Here is a 22010-nt window from a genome sequence, read left to right as displayed (position 1 = left end):
ACACACAAGGAATTTGTCTTGGTGCATATGCTCTCAGTGTACATAAAAGAAAAAGATACATTTGTCAAGAATCATGTGGTACAACTACTTAATGATTGTCATAGGGGTCAAATAAGCAATGAAGAAACAATCAGTATTAATAAAAATCTTAGGATACAAGCAACAAGTTACAGTCCTAAGTGGGAGGAAAAGAATGATAGGAATGATAGGAATGATGAGAAAAACTAGAATAAAAGTGCAGATTTAGTAAAAAGGCTGACAGTGTTGAGGGAATTATTTGTTTAATAGAGTGATGGCGTTCGGAAAAAACTGTTCTTGTGTCTAGTTGTCTTGGTGTGCGGTGCATATCAGGTTTCTTAATGTTGCAGAAGTGCATCTTCTCCATTGCACTACCTACCCTGTGGAATGAAGTACCTCCCAAGATTCAAATGGGTCCCAACTTACTGATACTTTGAAGAGCCCTGAAGTCAGGGATGTTTACTCAGACCTTTGCTCTGATTAAAGGATAGGAAGCTTACATAGTTTTCATTTTACATGAACCATGGTGTTCTTCCCAAGCTACGGACCAGAGAAAATGTAGCATGCATGCAGTTTGTTCAAACTTATATTTAATTGATTAACCACTACTAATAAACTGGTTTAGCAATTTGGCAATTTGATTCTCACTGGCTGGTTGACTCAGCATCCACCCTTCTGAAGCCAGTAAAATGAGGACTCAGATAGTTGGGGGCAATATGCTGACTCTGTAAAGTGCTTATAGGGCTGTGAAGCAGTATCTAAGTCTCAGTGCCATTCGTATTGCTACTTATTCCCACCTGGTTTTGTCATCTTCTCATATTTATCCTTTTCTTATTTTTAATGTTCTAAAACAATTTGTAAATCATGATACCAGTGATGTCCTAATAACTGTATCCTATGTGCCACAATTTTATTAGGTCAGCTCAAAAGCAGATTGTTAGGGCTAGTGGCTAAGTAATTAGATCTATAGTTTATTTTATTTTGTCATGAATCATCATGCTTCTTATAGTAAATTTTCTTTCTGACAGTGAAAACAATGTTGTAGTTGATTTCTATTTCAGGTATTATTTCACTCTATAACAGTTGTAATGAACCAATGACATGTGTCACAGTTGACACACCATTTCACTTTTGGTGATCTTACAAACCTCCAGACTCTCTAAAAGTTGAGCAAAAGGCCTCTGTTCTTGCACAACCTCTGGATATTGCAAAAAGGACCCAGGAATAAGAAATACTTTCCTGTTCTTTTTGGAGGCTGCAAGGCATTCTCCCAAAGTTTCCTAGCCTTCTACAAACTGGAGCTGCCTCAGTTATGCATTTCCAAAAATATTTAAAATTAAGAATGTATTCATTTATTTAACAATAAATTTAAATAATTTAATGTATTACTCTTTGTTATGAATTATTATTTCTCATCTGTTCAGAGTAGGCAGGTGAGAGGGGAGGTATGACATGCTAGCAAAGTCAAATTTAGGCATTTTTTAAATTTTTAACATGCCGAGCCCAAATTATTTGTCATCACTGCCCTAGAAGAAAAGAGCAAAACAAATCCGTCTCCCTGAACTGCATAAATCTGATATAGCCAACTGTTCTTACAGGTTTTCCACAGTAAGGTATATAAATATAAACAATATCTCAACTGTGCATTTGATAAAGAGGGCCTAAGTATGTTTAGCTGAAATAATTTCCAGTTTATTCAAATAAAGTACATTTATCCAAGCATGTACATTCAACACAGAACATTTCCAGAAACAGTTACAGTCCATTTTTCATTCACAGTTTTTTAGTGCAAAGCACTAAAAGGCCAAACATGTATCTAGCCATAAAAGAATATTTTTTTTATTTATGATCAACATTTTTAGATATATTTTGTACAAAAAGTTAATATGGACACAAGGCATTCCCATAGCAAGGGAGTCAACCAGTATTTTAAAAATGGCATTTCATCTGATATTCAGTATCTGGCAATTTGACACAAATCACTAAACATGTTCTAATTTTTTTTAAAAGCCGCACAAACCTGCCAGAAATTCATAATGGAAGGTATGCTACTGTTTTGCTATAGAACTGATTATAAAATAGACAATAACGAGCAAGCCCCTTATAAACTTTATAAAAAAGGTCAAGTGCTACCTAAAATGGTCATTCAATATTTTGTGGGCACAACAAAAAATTCCTTGCACTATTCTTCTTAGGCAATAATTAACACACTACAAAACAAATATTTGAATATGAACATACTACCAAAAAAAAAAACCCAACCCCAAATCCCAACCAACTACTATTTTCACAGGAATATTAGTGTAATGTCTTTAGAAGAAATCACTAAAAGAAATTTAAACTCTGGCTATTAAAGTGCTTGTGTGTAATTTTATTTTTTTAAACGAACAATTAAAATAAGGGAATGTTGAAATTCAACCATGAATTGAATTTAAAACAAATGCTAGATTACAATTCATTCAAATTATACTAAGAAAACTGCTCATATACATTCATTTTATATATAAAAATATTTTAAGTACATCACAAAGCATTTGCTTAGTAGTATATCACAAAAAAACCCCTTTTCCATAAAATCAGAATTAAGTAAGGACCACACCTATGAAACACATGTTCTAGGTGATAATTTCATTTTAAAATGTTTGCAAACTTTCTTTTAAAATTGTTCCTTTTTATTATTAGCACTCTGGAACTGCATCAAGTAAAACAACTGGGTTTCAATTTTAGGTGTTACTTTAAATGAAGTTTAATTTTGTTGAAAATGTTGGACAAGATGTTATGTTGTTTAGGAGTCAACATTCTCAAGTCTCAAAATAGCTTATTCTCATAGTACTATTCTAGATTTTAGTGGTTCTAATTTAAAATATTATCACATTATTTGAGCTAAGGAGAAATACATATATAATATAAACTATAACCAATTTTAAATGTTTTTTGTTTAATAGTAGCATATAAGCTTACCATATAAGCTGGTTGTTTATTTGGGTAAAAACTGAGAAAACATTCAATTGATACCAATAATTCTTTGATTTAGTAGGAACTTTTATCTACAGGCTAAAAAGGGAAAATTTACTAAAAATTCTGTTTTCTTTGTATCACTTCCCTCATTGGCTGAAGAGTCCCCTTCTAATTACCAAGGAAAGGGGAAAAGTAAGCTATAGGGTGAAATGTTTAAATCATCTCTGGTTTAGAGATTCATTTTTTTATTTAATAAAAAGGAAAAACAAAACAAAAACTAACCAACCAAATTGAAAATACCTTTCAAATGCTTGGAAATTTACATATTTTTAAAATATTAATACCACAATTTACAAGTAATTTAATTTTATGACGTTACCTTCAAAATTAAAGGAGCCTTTGCCCCTGTCTACTGAGATATACTCACATTTCTCTTAAATTGAAACAACTTTTTTCAATCACAGGAATTTAAAAACACTATTCTTTACTTAACAGCTGGTTATCCAAGATTTTTCAATTAAAGCAAGATAATTTGGGACTGTTCCATATTTTCATTACACAAAATAAAACAGGCTATCTGATACCCCAACCTAGTCCAAATTAATTCTGAAAAAATAGTTAAAATTCCAGGAAAAAAAATAACCAACTACCAAAAACATTCCTCAAATAAAATAATATATATATTTTTACTGACAATCTTCTCCTAATATAAAAGGAATGGTGGCATAAATACAAAAGTATTAACCCTAGGGTTTAAAGGTTATATGCCATTAATTTAAAATACAAATGTATGTTCCAAGTTCTATGCCAATAATGTTTCCTAATGTATTAAAGGAACATACTTAGGAAACATCACATCCATAGATCTTCAGTTCATGTATGCTTGCTGTGCCTGGTCAGTACCAATGAAGTGCAAAGTTAATTTTTAAAATCATTTGGAACTATGGAACCATTAACGAAATATTATGCAAATACTAATATATAATATTAAACTTTGATGAACCATGTGTATATTCACTTAAACTACTTTTAGGTTCACTGTCATGAAAAAAAAATCTTGAACTCTTTTTTTAATGAATGCAAAAGTCTTATACCATCTGAAGCATTAGATCTATAAAAATGTGATTGCACTCTATGTACCAATGGAAAATCTAGGCATGTATTTAAGAAGGCACTAATATTCTTCAACAGACAAGAGCTTTAGATCTTGTACTTCTGCCTTTGGTTTTGTTGTCTTCTTCAGATGAATGTGTCGCATTTGCTTTGTGAGTCTTCTTGTGATGTTCTAAGAAAGTCTTTTTGGCAAATGCTTTCCCACACTTATTACACCTGTGCAGAGAAAAGTTTTTTGTGACTTTCACTTCAATACCAACATCAGTTCCTTCATATTTTTTATTTGGCGAGTTAGAGGTAATGTCTTGTTTTGAACCATTCTGTTTACCTTCATCCCTCTGAGGGCCTCTTCTTGCCACCGTTTTTAGAATGCTGTCAATAGGCTTCTTTATTGCTCGGATTTCTAAAGTTGCAGTTATCTTACCAAGGTAACGTGAAGACTTTTTATGTACTACTGTTATGTGTCTTATCACATCACGCTTTCGGCGTGTTTCGTAAGTGCAGAGGGGACACCTATAGAATTTAACAAAAATATTATTTCCATCTGTGTGCAACTCAATATGCTTTGTTAAGTTTTGTTTAGAAGTAAATTGGCGTTTACAGAGTTTACAGTAAAGCTTTTTAAAATCAAAGCCCGCTGACAGCCTTGGCTTTCTGGGCTTTTTGAGACCACTTGCAAGAGACTGATTATTTGACTTTGATTTCTGACAGCTCTGCTTAACTTTATTTTTTTTAGCTGGAGTTACATTCTTTTTTCCAGTGGATGATATGCCTTTTCGTTCAGTGGGTGTTTTCTTTTTTTCACTGGATACTGCATTCTTTCTCTCCATGGATGATGTATTTTTTCTTTCATTTGAATTATTTATTCCCTTTACTTCCTTCGGCAAAGAACTGCAGATGGAAGGCACAGATTCTGCAGATTCTGTTGGTTCGATTTTCACTTTCACTTCGGTATTAGGCTTTCTCTCCCTTTTAGGATTCTTAGCAGAAAGAGTTATCTTGTGAACAATTTTCATATGCCGTTTAAGCATTACCTGGGAACTATATTTCCTCTTACACAAGAGGCATTTGCAAGCAGTTAAATTGTACTCAGCTTTTGGAGGCTTTTGTTTTTGTGTTTTAGCAGTTTTTGCAGAGGTTTTATCGAAGGATAGAAGCTGTCCAGGTTTTGTAGCTATATCAGGAGTTATAGAATCCCGTCTCAGTCCTCTATGAACTTCATCAAAATGCCTTCTTACATTGGCTTTAGTAGCAAATGATTTTATACACAAAGGACAACTTTTACCCAAAGTTACCAAAACATTCTTATTGCGACCCCTTCCAGATGTCTGATTTGGCCTTTTTTTAATTTGAATAAATTTCTTTAGTTCTTCCATCTTTTTTTTATGGACTTTCCTAATATGACGGCGTATGCTGCGTCTGGAATGAAATTCCTTTTTACACAGGCAACAAATTAACTGATGACCAGAATCAGAATTATTATCACATTTTAATTTAGGTTTTGAGCATGGGGCAGGTTCTTCTGGAGTTGGCATTATCTCGTCCACAACTAAGGGAGGAGTCTCTTCAGCTTTTGTTTCTGACACTAGTTTAGGAGGAGATTCTGTTGTATGTTCTGGTGTTTCTACAGAAGCTTGGTCTGGAACAGTGTTTGTATCAGTATTCTCCACTGAACTATCTGCCTTTGAAACATACTGAAACACAGCATTCTGGTTTGTTTCTATAGGTTCTAAACGTATTATATAATCTTGCTTGTTCACTCTTGGGTACATAGCTTCTAGGAGATCAGTTATGGCTTGACTCTGTTTATCATTTATATCAGGAGAGTCTAAAACATAAAATAGAGTTTAAATTAGACAATTTTACAACTAGCATTAAAGTGTTTTTTTAAACAATTAAACAATTATTAAAGTAAATTACATTAAGACAATATTAAGAGGGAAACCATAAACACTCTTCCATAGACATTCAAATCAACTAACATTCAACCTTTAATTTTTTGGAAACATTAACCACCCTTTGTTCAGAAAGGAAAGGGTTGGACTTAAGGTTAGAAATGGGCTCAAAATCACATACAGTATCTCACAGAACACTTATATATAGTGTGCAACCATAGGTTTTCTTTAAGATAAATTAAATTAAGTACCTGTCAATTTATTGGCTCATATTTTTAACTTAACTTTTGCCCCTTTCTATACTCTTTAGAAAGTATTGTAGATAAGAGATATCTTCTGTTCATAATGTACAGTACAGATATAGTACAGATAAAATAAATTCTACTTTTAAGAGTATATATCCATCCGAAGTGGTTTCTGCAGGTTCTGACCAGTTCTTGAGAACCAGTAGCAGAAATTTTGAATAGTTCAGAGAACCAGTAAATACCATCTCTGACTGATTCCACCCCCATTTATTCTCTGCCTCCTGAGTCCCAGCTGATTAGGAGGAAATGGAGATTTTGCAGTAACCTTCCCCTGGAATGGGAGGGGAATGGAGATTTTACGGTATCCTTCCCCTGCCACACTTGCCAAGCCAGGCCCACAGAAGTGGTAGAAAAAAAGAAATAGAATCCCACCACTGGTATGCATGCTTTATAGAAAAAAAGCTACATTTTAACAATTACTATATTTAAAAGCATTATCCCACTGTAACTGTAAAATCTGAGAAAGAAAATTTAGAGAAAAGAAACTTACTGTCATCCATCCGAAGACTAGGTGGGCAATAGTATTTTTTATGAGTTATTAAATTTGGTAGCCCTCTGAAGAGACTGCGGCAGAATTTGCATTCAAAAATGGTATCCACGTCTTTTAGCAAAATATGCTTGAGTTGTTTAGTTCCTAAACAAATAATTTTTAAAAAATTACCAGGTCAGAATGTTCACTTATTTCACCTGGGCAAGTGCTTTAACTGAGGTTAGCTAAACGATAAAAAACAATTGCTTTATCAAATTACCAAAAACAATAGGATTCAAATGAATTGTATAGTAATATTTCATTCATGCAAAAATGTCACTGAAAATAGTAATGTTGCTTCAACAATGTACTTAGAAAATACAGTGATCCCCCGATCATTGCGAGGGTTCTGTTCCAGGACCCCCCGCAACGAGCGGGTTTTCGCGAAGTAGCGCTGCGGAAGTAAAAACACCATCTGCGCATGCGCAGATGGTGTTTTTACTTCCGCGGCGCTAGCGAGGAGCCGAAGATTGGGGTTCCTGGGAAGGGGACTCATTGGAAAGCCGCGCGGCTGTTTTAAAACGTCGCCGCCGGCATGGGGGGCTTCCTAGCAGCCCCCCAAACCCGGGTTGGGGGTCCGGGGGGTGCTGGCAAGCCGCCCATGCCGGCGGCGACGTTTTAAAACAGCCGCGCGGCTTTCCAATGAGTCCCGAAGACAAACGTCAAACTTCCGCGTTTGTCTTCGGGACTCATTGGAAAGCCGCGCGGCTGTTTTAAAACGTCGCCGCCGGCATGGGCGGCTTGCCAGCACCCCCCCCCGAACCCGGGTGGCCGGGCAAGCAGCGAGCAAACGGCGGGTGGCCGGGCGAAGGGCGGGCGAGCGGCGAAGGGCGGGCGAGCGGGTGCTGGGGAGGGCTTCTCGCCCTCCCGCCAGCAAGAGGGGGAGCGAACGGCGTGGGCGGGCGAAGGGCGGGCGAGCGGCAGCGAGGAGTTTGTGTGGGCGGTGGGGAAACTCCTCGCTGATGCCCGCCGCTCGCCCTCCCGCCAGCAAGAGGGGGAAGACCCAGGGAAGCCGCCCAGCAGCTGATCTGCCCGGCGCCATCTACGCATGCGTGCCCATAGAAAAAAGGGCACGCATGCGCAGATGGTGTTTTGACTTCCGGGTTGAAAAATCGCAAATTAGCCTGTTCGCAATGGTCGGGAACGCAATAACCGGGGGATCACTGTATATGGTTTGCATTCTACAAGCTTACCAGATACAGGCCAGTTGAGTTTCAAGAATACAGTTTTTCTTTTTCATTCTCCAGTTAGGCTATACAAATTTTCTGCCTTATATACAATCTCTTGCGCTCCTTCCTTCCTTCCGCCTTCCCTCCCTTCCTTCTCTCTTTCTTTCTCTTTTTTTCCTCTCCTTCTCTTTATTTCCTTCCTTCCGTCTATCCGTCTATGGCTACCCCTTCCACAGCTATGCATAAAAAGTGATATATTGTAATGCCATCATGAAATGTATGGAATGCACAAGTATTGTTTAACACAGTGAGGCCTGCCACCTGTTGTTTTGCTAGTTTTACTAGTTTATATAAATTTTAAAAGCTTATGTCATGTAAAAAGCCACAAGTACAGAATTCAGACAAACTGATGGACAAGCCATTAAGTGTAGTGCTGCAATTCAACTAAGGATACCTCAATTAAGCTAGTCATAGTAGGAAAACCAGGTAGAACATGACATAGGTCATACTTTCACTTAGAATATCTATGCCTGATATGACATGAAAATGACAAGCTCAATGCCTCTGAGTGCTAGAAAATGCTTCAAGTTCAAACCACCTTGATAGCAAAAAAAAGAGCTGCTTTGAGTTCAAAATGCTCTGTATTCAAAATGCAATAACTAATTTAAGTGTAGAATGAACTGCTTCTATCATCTTGGTAATGTTTCATGCTTGAAACACATTCAAAATGACTGAGCAGCCTCTCTTATTCTAAATCAATTATTACATTGATAATAAATTGTGTGGTCCAGCACAATTTTAAAATAATTTAATTGTAGTATTATTCATTATTAACTTGTAGTGCACATATACTAAAATACTGCAGAGAAATTTGGCAGTCCATGTAGATTTATAGGACAGTTTTGTGATGCGTTCATAATTTAGAATGAATATAAAGTATATGTAGTTGCATTTTAAGATTCCTAAAACAAAAGTATATCCTAACACCTTGAAAGAAATGAGTCACAAGGACCTACAGATATCAGAAACAGAGAGGGGAAAGAAATAAGCTAACTAAAGCTAATAATAATTATGGATAGGAATCCTTGGAATGGAAAGAAAGAGAGTAACAGTCATAAAAAAGAAAATCATGTTTAAAGCTGTTAAAATTTTGTTAACTACTAATACAATGATAGGTTTTAGGCCTGCAATTAAACTTGTACCATGCAATTCATGGACTTCAATGAAAAGTATTACAAACATTTTGAAATACAATTAAATTATCCAACTTGTTTGTCTATTCAAAACTGTGGCTTCTCTGTTAAGTCTGAACTGTGTATGGATAACCAAACTTCTAGAAGAATGTACCTTAGAAACTGAAATTCAGTTTTAAAAATGAAACAGGATATTTTGTTTAAAATTATTTAACAAGAGATGTGCATTCAAGTTTATTTGCATAAAATGGAGTTTAAAATTTTGACTTTTATTTTTGCCATTAATAAAAAGTCATTCCTCTGGCTTCCAGTGTCTCTGAAAGTTAGTAAATTAAATAGTTAGTTTATATTTCATATTTCTTAACCATCCATCTTCCTCAGAAAAGGGTTCTGGGTGATGCTATTGTTATGAAAAGCATTAAATGGGAATTAACTGACTTAATAAACATTAAAATTTGAGTTAAATTATTTTTTTTGTCTTGATACTGATTACAGTGGTACCTCTATTTACGAACGCCTCTACTGACAAACTTTTCGAGATACAAACCTGGTGTTTAAGATTTTTTTGCCTCTACTTACGAACCATTTTCCACTTACGAACCCAAGCCATCGCCATTGAGATGCCCTGCCTCCGGACTTCCATTGTCAGCCGAAGTGCCTGTCCTTGCACTGCTGGGATTCCCCTGAGCCTCTACTCACTGGGAATCTCTGCCTCTGGAATTCCGTTGCCACCAAAAGCGCCTGTTCTTGCGCTGCTGGGATTCCCCTGAGCCTCCCCTCGCTGGGATTCAAAGCAGCGCTGACAAAAATGAAGGGAATCCCGGAGAGGGGAGGCTCAGGGGGAAATTGTTTCTACTTACTAATTTTTCTATTACGAACCTGGTCACAGAATGAATTATGTTTGTAAATAGAGGTACCACTGTACTCATTTTAGTCTAAAGACCTAGATATGCTCTCAGATGTCAAGTATCTCCTTAGACCAAATAAGACTGCACGTGATAAACTGAATTAATCATGAAAATATCACAAAAATATTAAAAGAAAAAAAGAAAAGAAAAAGAAGAAACAAAAGCATACCTGACCGAAAACATTCAATAATTTGCTGGATTCCAGATTTTGATGTATGAAAAGGCTGCTGTAATAAAGGTGGATCTCCAGGTTCCAGCACACGTACTATAAAATAATAAAAATGGAAATGTCAATTAAATGAGTCACTACATGAATAGTGGTATATCCTGCAGTCTGAAAAACAACCAGTAATAACTACTGTAATTTCTCATCTCCAACTTCAGTTTTTGTTTGTGCTTCATGCCTTTGTTTTTAAGGAAAAGCAAGTGTACATTTTGTTAATTAAACATTAATCTATTTTGTTAACATATAACACAGAAATATTTTTCATGTACAAAACAGAAATTTCAAAAAAGACATGTATACAAATAGGTACATATTATACTTCTAAGGGACACAATTCATCAAAATATTAGCTCTTAGTCATTTTTTAAATTGATATTAATACAACAACAGCAACAAAAATTTAGACTCTTTTGCAACCCCACCTCCGGATACTGTAGGGAAATCCCAGCAGGGGAATCCCCGCATCGCAAAAACTGTGATGCTGCGATTTCGCTGAGGCTTCCCTTGCTGGGAAACCCTACCTCCGGACTTCCATTGCCAGCGGAGCCCCCGTTTTTGTGATGCTGGGATTCCCCTACTGGGATCCGCTGCAGCATTGCAAAAATGCAGAAGTCCTGAGGGGGTTTCCCATGGAGGGGAGCCTCAGGGAAATCCCAACAGCACAAAAACAGGCGCTTCGCTGGCAATGGAAGGTCCGGAGGTGGGGTTTCCCAATGAGGGGAGCCTTTGCCTGGCAACGGAAGTCCGTAAGTGGGGCATCCAAGCGCCAGCGGTGGGTTCGTAAGGTGAAAATAGTTCGGAAGAAAAGGGGAAAAAATCTTAAATCCCGGGTTCGTATCTCAAAATTTTCGTAGGAGAAGGGGTTCGTAAGACAAGGTATCACTGTATACTAAATACTCAGTATTGAATTTATTGAACTGAATTGTAAAGGTATACAGCTATTTTATCCTGAAAATCATACTTACATTTTATTATATTTAAATATATAAAATACAGTTACAAAGTTATTTATCAAGCTATTTATTTACAAAAACTGTTCCATAGTCAGTTTGGTCTAGTAGTTAAGGCACCAAGTTAGACCCACAGGAGACTGTGAGTCTAATCCCATTTTAGCTATGGAAGCAAGCTGGATGACTATGGGTCAGTCTCTCTCAGCCCAACTCATCTCATAGGGTGGTTGTTGTAGGAAATTAAGAGGAAGATGTATTGGATATGTTTGCTACCTTGACTTATTTGTTAAAATAAAAAAGACATGGTACAAATAATTAAATAAAACAAACTACATATTTTGCTTATTGTTAAGTCAAGACATATAAACATGCTATATTTAAACAATTTCATGTAACATTAATATATATTTACCCAAGTATTTCACAGAAAATAAAATAATATGTGAAGAATACAAAAAATGAAAAAGTTGAAGTTTTAATATTAAGACAATACTATTACCTGGTTCACAGCATCCATGGTGGTGGTCAGTCTGACAGTACTTGTCTCTAAGAGGCATTTTCTACATCAATAACTTCCTTTCCTTCTACATTCAGCTTGTTTCTGATAAAATAAACCCAATATTAATTGTTTTACATGGTAATTTATCAAACCAATAATCTGAAAAATCAGTTGATGATATGAAAACACACCTTTAGACATGCAAAAATAAATTCAAGTTATGATTGTGTGCATGTAGAAGCACACACACATACATTTTAGTACATCAAAAAGATACAAGAATTATAGCTTATATAACTGTTACAATTAGAAGTTGTTGCATCAATTTGCTTCTGAACCAAATTTTGTAACACAACTTGTCACTCCTGATAGTCTAATTTATGCCCTGTCTATAGCTCCCTCCCTTTTATATAAGATCTGCCTATCAGTTTCAAACCTACTTAGCTTATTGATGGAGCCAGTGACGGCATTTAAATGACAAAATAACCAGAGAAAAAAACAAAAGTTAGAAAATACAGAGCCCTAAAACAGCCTTTACATTTCCTAAAGGCCCAGACAGAGCTGTGGCTGCTTGCAGCTACCATAATTGCCACCCAAGAAAAACCTAAATCAGATGAATCAGTAGAATATATTATCTTAAATCATGAATTCAAAATTATATATTCATTAAAACATTACAGTATATGAATTCCAAAGATAGCAGGGATACGAAACCTGCAAACCAGATTATGTGTGGCCATTGGTCTACTTTCATGACCCTCAAGATAATTACAAAAACTTGCTATTGATTAATTCAGGCTTTTGGTATTATCCAATAATGTTATCTGAAGTGAGATGTAAGCTGTAACAGGAAGAGAAGGAATGGTAGCATCATGTGTTCCAGCTATACCATCTTTGCTTCAATCTTATCCATCATTTTCATGTATAATACATGTCTAAATAAATTATCCATACAAAAAAGTTTATCACCTTGATCTGAACTAGTAACATATGTATGTTCAATGAGAACAGACACTGACATACTATATATAAATGCAAAATCACACAACAGATGGCAAATATCAAAACAACATTTATTGGAATGCATGCATGAAATGGTTCCTAGATCATGTATGAATACTTCTCCATCATTCCTGTGCTTTTCAATTCAACTTTGAAAGAAGCAAAAGTTCAGAAATTAATTCCACATTAAGTTTTTTATATAGAAAAGAGGTTTATTCACTTGCAGGTGTTTTTAATTCAATATTTTATTATGAACCTAGAGTCTATATATTATCCAACAATATCATATTAGTTGTAGCAATACTTTTTCATTCATTTCTTTTGTATTGCCACATATATGAATTTACCTTGTACTACAAAGCTAAACTTCATTAATTTTAGCACCACTCGAATTACTGCTATATTGGATTGAGACTAGAAATATCAAGGCAGTTAAATTTGTTAGGTGATTTGTTGGGTTAAGGTCTTTATCTCAGCCTCAGAATATGTTATTATGAGATTATAGTATGTTGTTATGATATCTCAGATATAAAATAAAATAACTAAAAACTTCACTTGCACATGACCCTTCGTTACAATAAATTACAAGAATTCCCTCAGTTCATACTGCTACATACTGAGATTGTGCACTTTCTGTTCAATATGTAAGCATTTTCAGAAATTATACACTCATTATAAATTTCCCATGCTTGCCTTATTTTTACATCTGTTTTGGTAGGATTAAGTTACTTCAGTGATATATAGTTTCTATCTGTCCAATTTGGACAGGAAAGTGGATCTAGAAAGCCTAGGAATGTCAGCAAACCATAGCTTGCTAAGAATCCAATTAACGTCTGAATGTAATAGATAAAATCTAAAAGTTTATGGGTCATGGCTGTCTATAAAATATATTAGCCTGATCCACATAAAACATTAGTTTATGTTTTAAAGGCATTATTTAACATGATTTTGATTAAAACTGTTTGTATTAAAAGCAAGCTCAAGTGCACAACCCTCTCTTTACATAACTGGGAAAAGAAATAAATTAGGATTTAGGGTTCCTGGTTTGTGAGAACTACAATTTACAGACTGTTGTCTTTAAAAAAAATCCCTTGTTTTATTAAATAAATAATAAAATTAAATGAAAGGGCTTTGAACTTGCTTAACCATTGACAAGAGCAAAATCTAATGATCAGAATCATTGAGATGGATGGCTATAGAAATATATTTATTACGACATACATTTTTCAAGCCATATCATTAACATGTAATACACATTCTCTGTATTATCTATATTAATATCATAAGAAAAAGTCCTTTATTTATTTTATTTATTTATTTATTAGATTTGTATGCCACCCCTCTCCGTAGACTCGGGGCGGCTCACAACAGCAATAAAACAATTCATGACAAATCTAATAATTTAGAAATATTTTTTTTTAAAAAAAGCTGATGGTGTACCTATTTTCATCTTCTTTATAACAAAACATTATGTAGCAAACCTCCCCCTGCAGAATGACAGATTCCTACTTGTTTTTTTTTTTTACAGACAGCAGAGTATAACTGACCATGTGGAGAATATTTTTAGCACCTGAAATGCTGGGAAAGTTAAAAGGAAGAGATGAAGACAGCAACCAGCAGCAAGGTGAGCAGACTCCCCAGCAATTAGTATACCAAAAGATGATCTGAGAGACTACTTTAGGGACAAATCACTATGCAGGAAATCTATCCGCAGGCTGACAAAAACTCGAGGGCATATAATCCATTATTCATCACACACCCAATTCAGTTTAACCCAGAGGTCTTCAAACTCGGCAACTTGAAGACTTGTGGACTTCAACTCCCAGAATTCTCCAGCCAGCTATCTTATATGTGTGTGTGTGTGTGATACACACACACTGCTCAAAAAATAAAGGGAACACTCAAATAACACATCCTAGATCTGAATGAATGAAATATTCTCATTGAATACTTGGAGTTATATTCTGTTGTTTAAGCGCTCCCTTTATTAATATTTTTGTGAGCAGTGTGTGTGTGTATTCCCTGGGTAGACTGTACTTATTCTTTTCTTTCATTTGTACTAACTGAGGAAGCATCTTTATTTTTGTTCCTTGAATCCTTAGCTCATCCTGGAGAATTCTGGGAATTGAAGTCCACAAGTTTTAAAGTTGGCAAGTTTGGGGACCCCTGCCTATGGGCCGACACAGAGATCCAGAACCTCCTAAGCCAATTCTGCCAGGACTGCCCACCTCAGGAAAGATTGAAAAGAAAATACGGGGAAATGCGCATAACCCCAACCCCTTCAGCCCCTTCTCAGCGTTGTCCCTGGAAAAAGAGCACCATCGGATCCAGCACCAAGCCCACCCACCCCCGCCATAACACCTTTTCCTCCTGTGTGTGTGTAGCGTTTAATTCACATTCACACACACACACACACACACACACACACACCACCTTTTCCACCTGCCGCACAAACACAGCCCCCTCAACTGGGAAAGCGCTTCGTTCCAGACCGGCCGCCTTTTCCCATCACCTCTCCCCAGGGCCAGGGCACCCTTGGGCTTCTCCTTTTCGGGACACCTGTCACTTAAATCAGCCGGTGTCTTTAAAGAAGCGGCAGCGGGGCTCGCTCTTACCACACACATACCCACACACACACAAGGCGCGCACAAAGTTTCCACAAGCCGGCGCGGCTGTTGGGAAGAGGCTGGCTGAAGAAGTTCCCGCGGCCACCACACCTACCGAGGCTCCTGGAAGACGGGTTAGCCGCCAGCCTAGCCCGAGGAGGAGGAGAAAGGCGGCGATTTAGCCCATAGAGCGCACTCCGTTCGGCGGCTTCTCGGACGGGACGGCAGCGCGCGGGCGCGCGGAAAGAAAGCCGGAGTAGCGCCCGGGCTTCTCACAGACAGCCGGCAGGTGACAGCGGGCGCCGGCCGAGTCTTCTCACAGGCAGTCGCGCCGACCCTGCCTCCGCCGAGGAGGAGGAGGGGGGGCGGGGGGAAGAGGGAAGCGCTCCCTCAAAGCGTCCCGACTAGAAAGTTACCGTCGCCCCGTCCCGCCCAAGCGGCAGCCGCGACGCGACCCCGGAGCCGGATGGGCGCAAGGGCAGGAAGTGACTGTGGCCGCGGCAGGCCCAGGGCAGCGCAGCACGCATGCGCCGCACCCGGCTTTCTCCGGCTCGCGCTCTCACACAAACCCACGCGCGCGCACACACACCCACTCACCCATACATACACACACCCCTTTTCGAATGCGGGGCCACCTCCCGGGTTCGCGTTGGCCGCCGCTCCCCTCTTCCCTCCCCCTCCCCACGCGCACATACACACACCGCCCACAGAGCCAATCCCGGGGGCAGGTGCTCTTTCCCGCGCGAGGAGCGGAATATTGAAAGAGGGGGGGGGGGGCAAAAATAAGAAAATAAAGGAGGCAAAAAACAAAAAAGGGGGGGGGACAGGATTGCGCGCGCACACTACTCGCCTTTTCCACGTGCGCTTCAGCCAATGGGAAGGGAGCGGCGCGCGCGATGGCAGTCTGCTGGGGGTCCCGCTAGTTCTGGGGAATGGGGGGGCTTTTGGCGAGGATAGGGGGAGGGGGGAAAGCCGCCGCCTGACTATAGAGTTTGGGGGCAGAGAGCGCGGCGTAGCCCCCAGCAGTGGCGATAGCCTGAGGTAGAAACTTAGCTGCCCAATCCGAGACATCCATAGACCTTACCTTGTGCGCACTCAGCCCTGGCGCTGATCCAATAAACAGCCCGTATACTAAGAGTTAGAGAACTCGGTCCCCTGTGCTTTTGCTGTGGGGGTCTAAAAATGTTTAAGATTTTTATTAATATTGTTTCCTCGTTGCTTATTTGACCCCTGTAATCATTAAGTGTTGTACTTGTACCTCACGATTCTTGACAAATGTATCATTTATTTATTGGACTTACATGCCGCCCCTCTCCGTGGACTCGGGCGGCTTACAACAATTTAATAAAAAATACAATATATATCCAATTAACAGAATAATTAATTTAAAATATTTTTTAAAAACTAAACATTTAAAAATCAAACATTCAAAACAAATTTATGTACACTGGGACTAAATGCACCAAGACAAATTCCTTGTGCGTCCAATCATACTTGGCCAATAAAGTATTCTATTCTATTCTATTCTAAAGCTCCCGTCTAGAAAGTGCTGCGAAAGGAGTCAAGCGAGGGAACTCCACTCCACCTTTAGGCTGATGCCGTTTTCCCGCTTACAGTTAGAAGGGCGGCGGGGGATGTGTGTGGGGGGGGGGGGGGAGCGCTTGAGCCACAGCACAGCTTTATAAAATGATTGCGGGAGTACGGGGTGCGACGTGAAGCGATGCACGTGGAAACGCTTTTTAGAAGCGAAACAAAAGCACCAGGGAAAAAAAGTTCCTGCGCTCGGTCCGCGTTTTCCTGAAAAAGGGGAGTGGCAGCTGTCACGCCGCTGCTTTCGCAGCCCCGGAGTGCTTGCAGTCGCGCGGGCTTGAAGCGGGAATAGCCGGATTCTATCACTGAACGCCAAAAAACATGGTTCGTGCCGGCGTTACCAGACTCCCGTCGGTTCTTTCTCAGTGCTCCGATTTGCCCCGTCTTATTGCTGTTGGGCATCATCGGCCGTTCTGTGTCCCTGCGTAGTAAAGATAGTGGTGGGATCACACCGTTGTCAGAAGTATTGCATCGTTGCCGGTGTTTAAAGTACCGTATGCCGCATCCTAAATAATCTAAACGCGGTGGAGATAACGTTTGCGCCCATTTACGGCCGCAAAGATAAAGGGGATCAAGTGCCTGATGGAGTTGGACAGGAATGCAATGGGATAACCTGGAAGAGAGGAAGCAGAGCTTCACTTGCACTGCGTGGAAATCGAATGGCTTTAAGATAAGTATATCTACAGTATATCTCTAATGGACATCCAGTAATTTTATGCTTTGCAAAACTTCTGAAGTACGTAGAACCATCGACATAAAATATTCTCTGTATTTAACTTGATAGTTAAGGCAAGAGGGAGCGTTTTATTCTGTTTATTCAGATGACTTGCTTCAACTGAATATGGTTAAAACCACAGAATGTACAGAAGATAACTGAATATCAAAGAAATACATTTGCAATGTCCTTTTTCTCTTTGGAGGAAAGGGAGTAACCCTTCCAAATTAGAATGGTTGGAAATGGCAGCTTCTCTGTTGCTGAGTTATACATTGTTTCTTATTGGGGAGCAATAAGAACAAAAAAAAAAGATGCAATGTACTACACTGCACAAAAAAATAAAGGGAACACTCAAAGAACACATCCTAGATCTGAATGAATGAAATATTATCATTGAATACTTTGTTCTGTACAAAGTTGAATGTGCTGACAACATGTGAAATTGATTGTCAATCAGTGTTGCTTCCTAAGTGGACAGTTTGATTTCACAGAAGTTTGATTTACCTGGAGTTATATTGTGTTGTTTAAGTATTCCCTTTATTATTTTTTAGCAGTACTGTATATTTTATTCCATTATACTTTGGGCTATTCAACATAGTTTAATATAAACATTTCCATATCTTTAGCATGTCTAAAATATGTGAGTTTAAAGTAGTTGTTACTAAAGATTGCCTCTTTTCTTCCTCAATATTTATTTAATCTAGAAGAATCTGATTTTAGTGGTTTAAACATTAAAATACGTACTTTATGTATTATTAATCAAATTTATTCACAATACAGAACTTAGTAGAACTTGCCAAATAGAAATTGCTCTTGTGATTTCAATCTTGAATGTAAGTGACAGTAATTGAAGTCTATGAAATTTAATGATAGGTTTAAGAAATTATGTGTCCTGCTGCATCTTGTACAATTCTAGGTCTGATTAGATTATGGGAGTTCTAGAGCCAGGATATCTAGAGGGCAACAGGTTGGGGAAGACTCTGCCAGTGTGGCTTCAGCAACATATTTTGGTGTGGAAAAATCCCAAAAAGAAATATGGAAACAAACAACTTTTGTGTAGCGCAAAGTATAACAGAATGACAATTTTTTGCTTTTTTTCCAACAGATTGCCAGTGAGTGAATAGATTGTTGACTAAATTTTATGTAAATGAATCAGCATCATTCTCATCTTCCACTAATGTAATGATCATATGTGGAGTTGTTGAAATGCATATACATAAAATACATAGTTGGGCTCTGCATCATGCTTTTTCTTCTATTGTAATGTACATTAGAGTACACTAAGCTCCCCTGAGCCTCATTGGGATTGGGTGGCATAGAAATAAAATAAATTAAATTAAATTAGGGTACAGAAGCCAAGTCCTGGCAGGATTTGCAACATGAGTAAGATTTTTATCCTTTTTCCTGTTACTTACAGAAAATTTCATAACTTCTTTCCACCCAAGGTAGATCCAGAGGAAAGCTATAAAGCATTCCCTCTTGCCCTCCATCCCCGTGCAGGTTAGGATTAAGATAAAACTATCGGTGATGATGTTTCTGTTCTTTTTCATTTTGGCCATTTCGGTAAGTAAAGGCAAAATACTAAACAAAATGTTTTTTAAAAGTTTGTTCCAAATAGAGAGTGATATGGCATCCCAGTAACATTACTTGCCAGAGATACCACATGACCCATTTATCATTTCTGGTGCTCCTTAGATGTGGGTAGCCAGATATTATTTTTATGGAGTTCATACCCTCTATTCAATTCATGGCCCTTCATACATATAAATGGATATATGTAGTGCATTGCCAGACTTAACTCCAAGAATGACATAGAACCGTGAGGGCGAACCTATGACACATGAGGCGTTGCCCTATGTCATCTCCAGTGCACATGCGTGTGCTGGCCAGCTGATTTTCTGCCTTGTGGAAGGCCTTTTTTGCCCACCCCAGGCTTCATGGAAGCCTCCAGAGTGCAAAAAATGGTCCAGTGGCAAACCAGAAGTCTGTTTTTCTTAACTTCTCGTTTTCCCCTTTGGGCCGTTTTTCATACTCCGGATTCTTCAGGGTAGCCTGAGAGTGAAAAACAGCTCAGGGGGGGGGGGTTGCATGGGCAGGGATCCATGCACGTGCAGTGTGTTATGCGTGGGGGGCTGTCTGTTGGCACGGCACACATGTGCTAGCGCACACACACACAAGAAAAAAAGGTTCACCATCACTGACATACAACAATCCAGCCAAAGTTCAGTTATTTGATTATTATTATTATTATTATTATTATTATTATTAATTATATTTGTATGCCGCCCCTCTCCGTAGACTCGGGGCGGCTTACATAATTGTTAGGGTGAATGGAAGAGGCTTCAAAGCAACAGCTCTTTATTTGGCAACTATTTATAACCCAGCAAAAGTTCTGTCTGACAGCCAGCCCATTTATAGGGAGCTGTCAGACAGTCTAGCCAATCAGCAGTCAGTATTTACCCTCCAGAATAGATGACCTGACTGAAACCTATGTGCTTCAGTGTGAGAATGTAACACCCCTCCCCTCTTAGTTGAGTTAACCCAGGGGTAGGCAAGTTGGCTCTTCTATGACTTGTGGACTTCAACTCCCAGAATTCCTGAGACTATGATGTTAGCTCAGGAATTCTGGGAGTTGAAATCCATATCTCATAGAAGAGCCAGCTTTGCCTACCCCTGGGCTAACCCAACGTGTGACATAGTCATGCAGATAGGCAGGGCGTTTATTTATTTATTTATTGGATTTGTATGCCGCCCCTCTCCGGAGACTCGGAGCAGCTAACAGCAACAATAAAACAGTGTACAATAGTAATCTAATACTAAAAACGATTAAAAACCCATTAATATAAAAAACCAAACATACATACATACATACCATGCATAGAATTGTAAAGGCCTAGGGGAAAAGAGGATCTCAATTTCCCCATGCCTGACGGCAGAGGTGGGTTTTAAGTAGCTTACGAAAGGCAAGGAGAGTGAGGGCAATTCTAATCTCTGGGGGGAGTTGGTTCCAGAGGGCCGGGGCCGCCACAGAGAAGGCTCTTCCCCTGGGTCCCGCCAAGCGACATTGTTTAGTTGACGGGACCCGGAGAAGATCACTCTGTTTAGTTGGTCTTTCAGACCTGCGCAGCTCAATCGGAGTTGGGTGAGCGATCAAGTCGCTCACCCAGGTTGCCAATTCTTCTAACTTTAATGTGACAGCATAAATTATGAATGGTGTGTGTGTATATAATAATCCCACAATTTTATACAGAGACTAATCTTAGTACCTGAAACTAAACTGTACATATACTGTGTATTGATTTTAGTGAAGTACCAAATGTAATTATCTCAGGTCACTTTTTAGAGCGTGACAGAGTACATACATACTATCCAAATGTACCAAATGTAATTGTCTCAGGTCTCTTTTTAGAACATGACAGAATACATACCTACTATCCACAGTTCTATAGGACATCATTTTACTGTATACAAAGCACTTGTGCCTTCGTTTAATAGAAACAAGGTAGAAATATTGCCCCAATTCATTCAGTTTTATAATCTTCTGTTCTCTATTATTTTTGTGAGCTCTTCAATATTTTTGACTTTTTAAAAAAATTAATTTCAACTTCCAGGGAAGCAATAGTGAACTGAGCCAACAGAGCCAACATCCATAGCAGAAAGTGCAGCTGGTGAATGAATCTGTTCCCCGAAAGAATTTGGGATCGCTTAAGAGTGCTCCTTACAGATTCTCTTTGTGATGAGATCAGAAAAAAGCAGTTTCCAATGGGCTTTGGGAGCTGGGAGAGTCAGATTTGTCTAAGCAGCAACTCAAAGCCTTCAAAAGGACAATTTTTACAAAAATATTTTCATGTCATTTATTTAAATTCTGTATCTAGGGGCAACTTTACTGTTGTCTTTTTTTCAGTATATCAGCATGGTATTTTGGAAGGATTCCTAATGACAGATGGCAAGTGTTTGCTAGTTTGTAACTGCAGCCCCCCTCTTGGTGTTTCTGCTTTTATAAAAGTTTCTGTTCAGTAAATTCATGTCATGTCATCAGGCAATCCAGTGGGAAATCCATGAGTCAATAATGCAAAACAAATTGACTATTAAAATATTTAATAGTCATGTAGCATCTCCATACAAATTCATGACTATTCAATTGTTTTATGCCAATGTTGGGTATAAACTGCAGCTTAATGCTTCTATAAAATGTTTGAATACCATATCATTCTTTTTGATTCCTAAAACATAACTTTATTTATTTAAAGAATTTTCCTACAAGTTTATCAAATGATTGGCTGTTTTTTTTATTTTTTGTAACAAAAAAATAAAAGCATTCAGTCATTAGCCAG

The 22010-nt window shown here is 38.3% G+C and overlaps 1 protein-coding gene across 1 annotated transcript; it reads right to left on the bottom strand.

Moving 5' to 3' along the window:
- Nucleotides 1–1688: 1688 nt before the first annotated feature.
- ZNF800 (zinc finger protein 800) lies at nucleotides 1689–15836 on the bottom strand. Its single transcript, XM_070755416.1, has 5 exons — nucleotides 15487–15836; nucleotides 11764–11865; nucleotides 10258–10353; nucleotides 6780–6923; nucleotides 1689–5917 (listed from the first exon to the last, which is right to left on the bottom strand). The coding sequence occupies exons 2-5, from the start codon at nucleotides 11819–11821 to the stop codon at nucleotides 4161–4163; spliced, it is 2055 nt and encodes a 684-aa protein (XP_070611517.1). The 5' UTR covers nucleotides 11822–11865; nucleotides 15487–15836; the 3' UTR covers nucleotides 1689–4160.
- Between the last annotated feature and the right edge of the window lie 6174 nt (nucleotides 15837–22010).

The sequence above is a fragment of the Erythrolamprus reginae genome, chromosome 6, assembly GCF_031021105.1.
Source record: "Erythrolamprus reginae isolate rEryReg1 chromosome 6, rEryReg1.hap1, whole genome shotgun sequence".
NCBI lineage: Eukaryota > Metazoa > Chordata > Lepidosauria > Squamata > Dipsadidae > Erythrolamprus > Erythrolamprus reginae.
Note: the sequence above shows the minus strand (reverse complement) of the source record. Positions and strands in the feature narration are given on the sequence as shown.

Excerpts from the sequence above, each read along its gene's own strand:
- ZNF800 (XM_070755416.1), bottom strand. The coding sequence starts at position 11,821 with ATGCCTCTTAGAGACAAGTACTGTCAGACTGACCACCACCATGGATGC. Across the intron at positions 10,354-11,763 it reads CCATGGATGCTGTGAACCAG|TACGTGTGCTGGAACCTGGA; the intron begins GTAATAGTATTG and ends ATTATTTTATAG. Across the intron at positions 6,924-10,257 it reads TATTGAATGTTTTCGGTCAG|GAACTAAACAACTCAAGCAT; the intron begins GTATGCTTTTGT and ends TTATTTGTTTAG.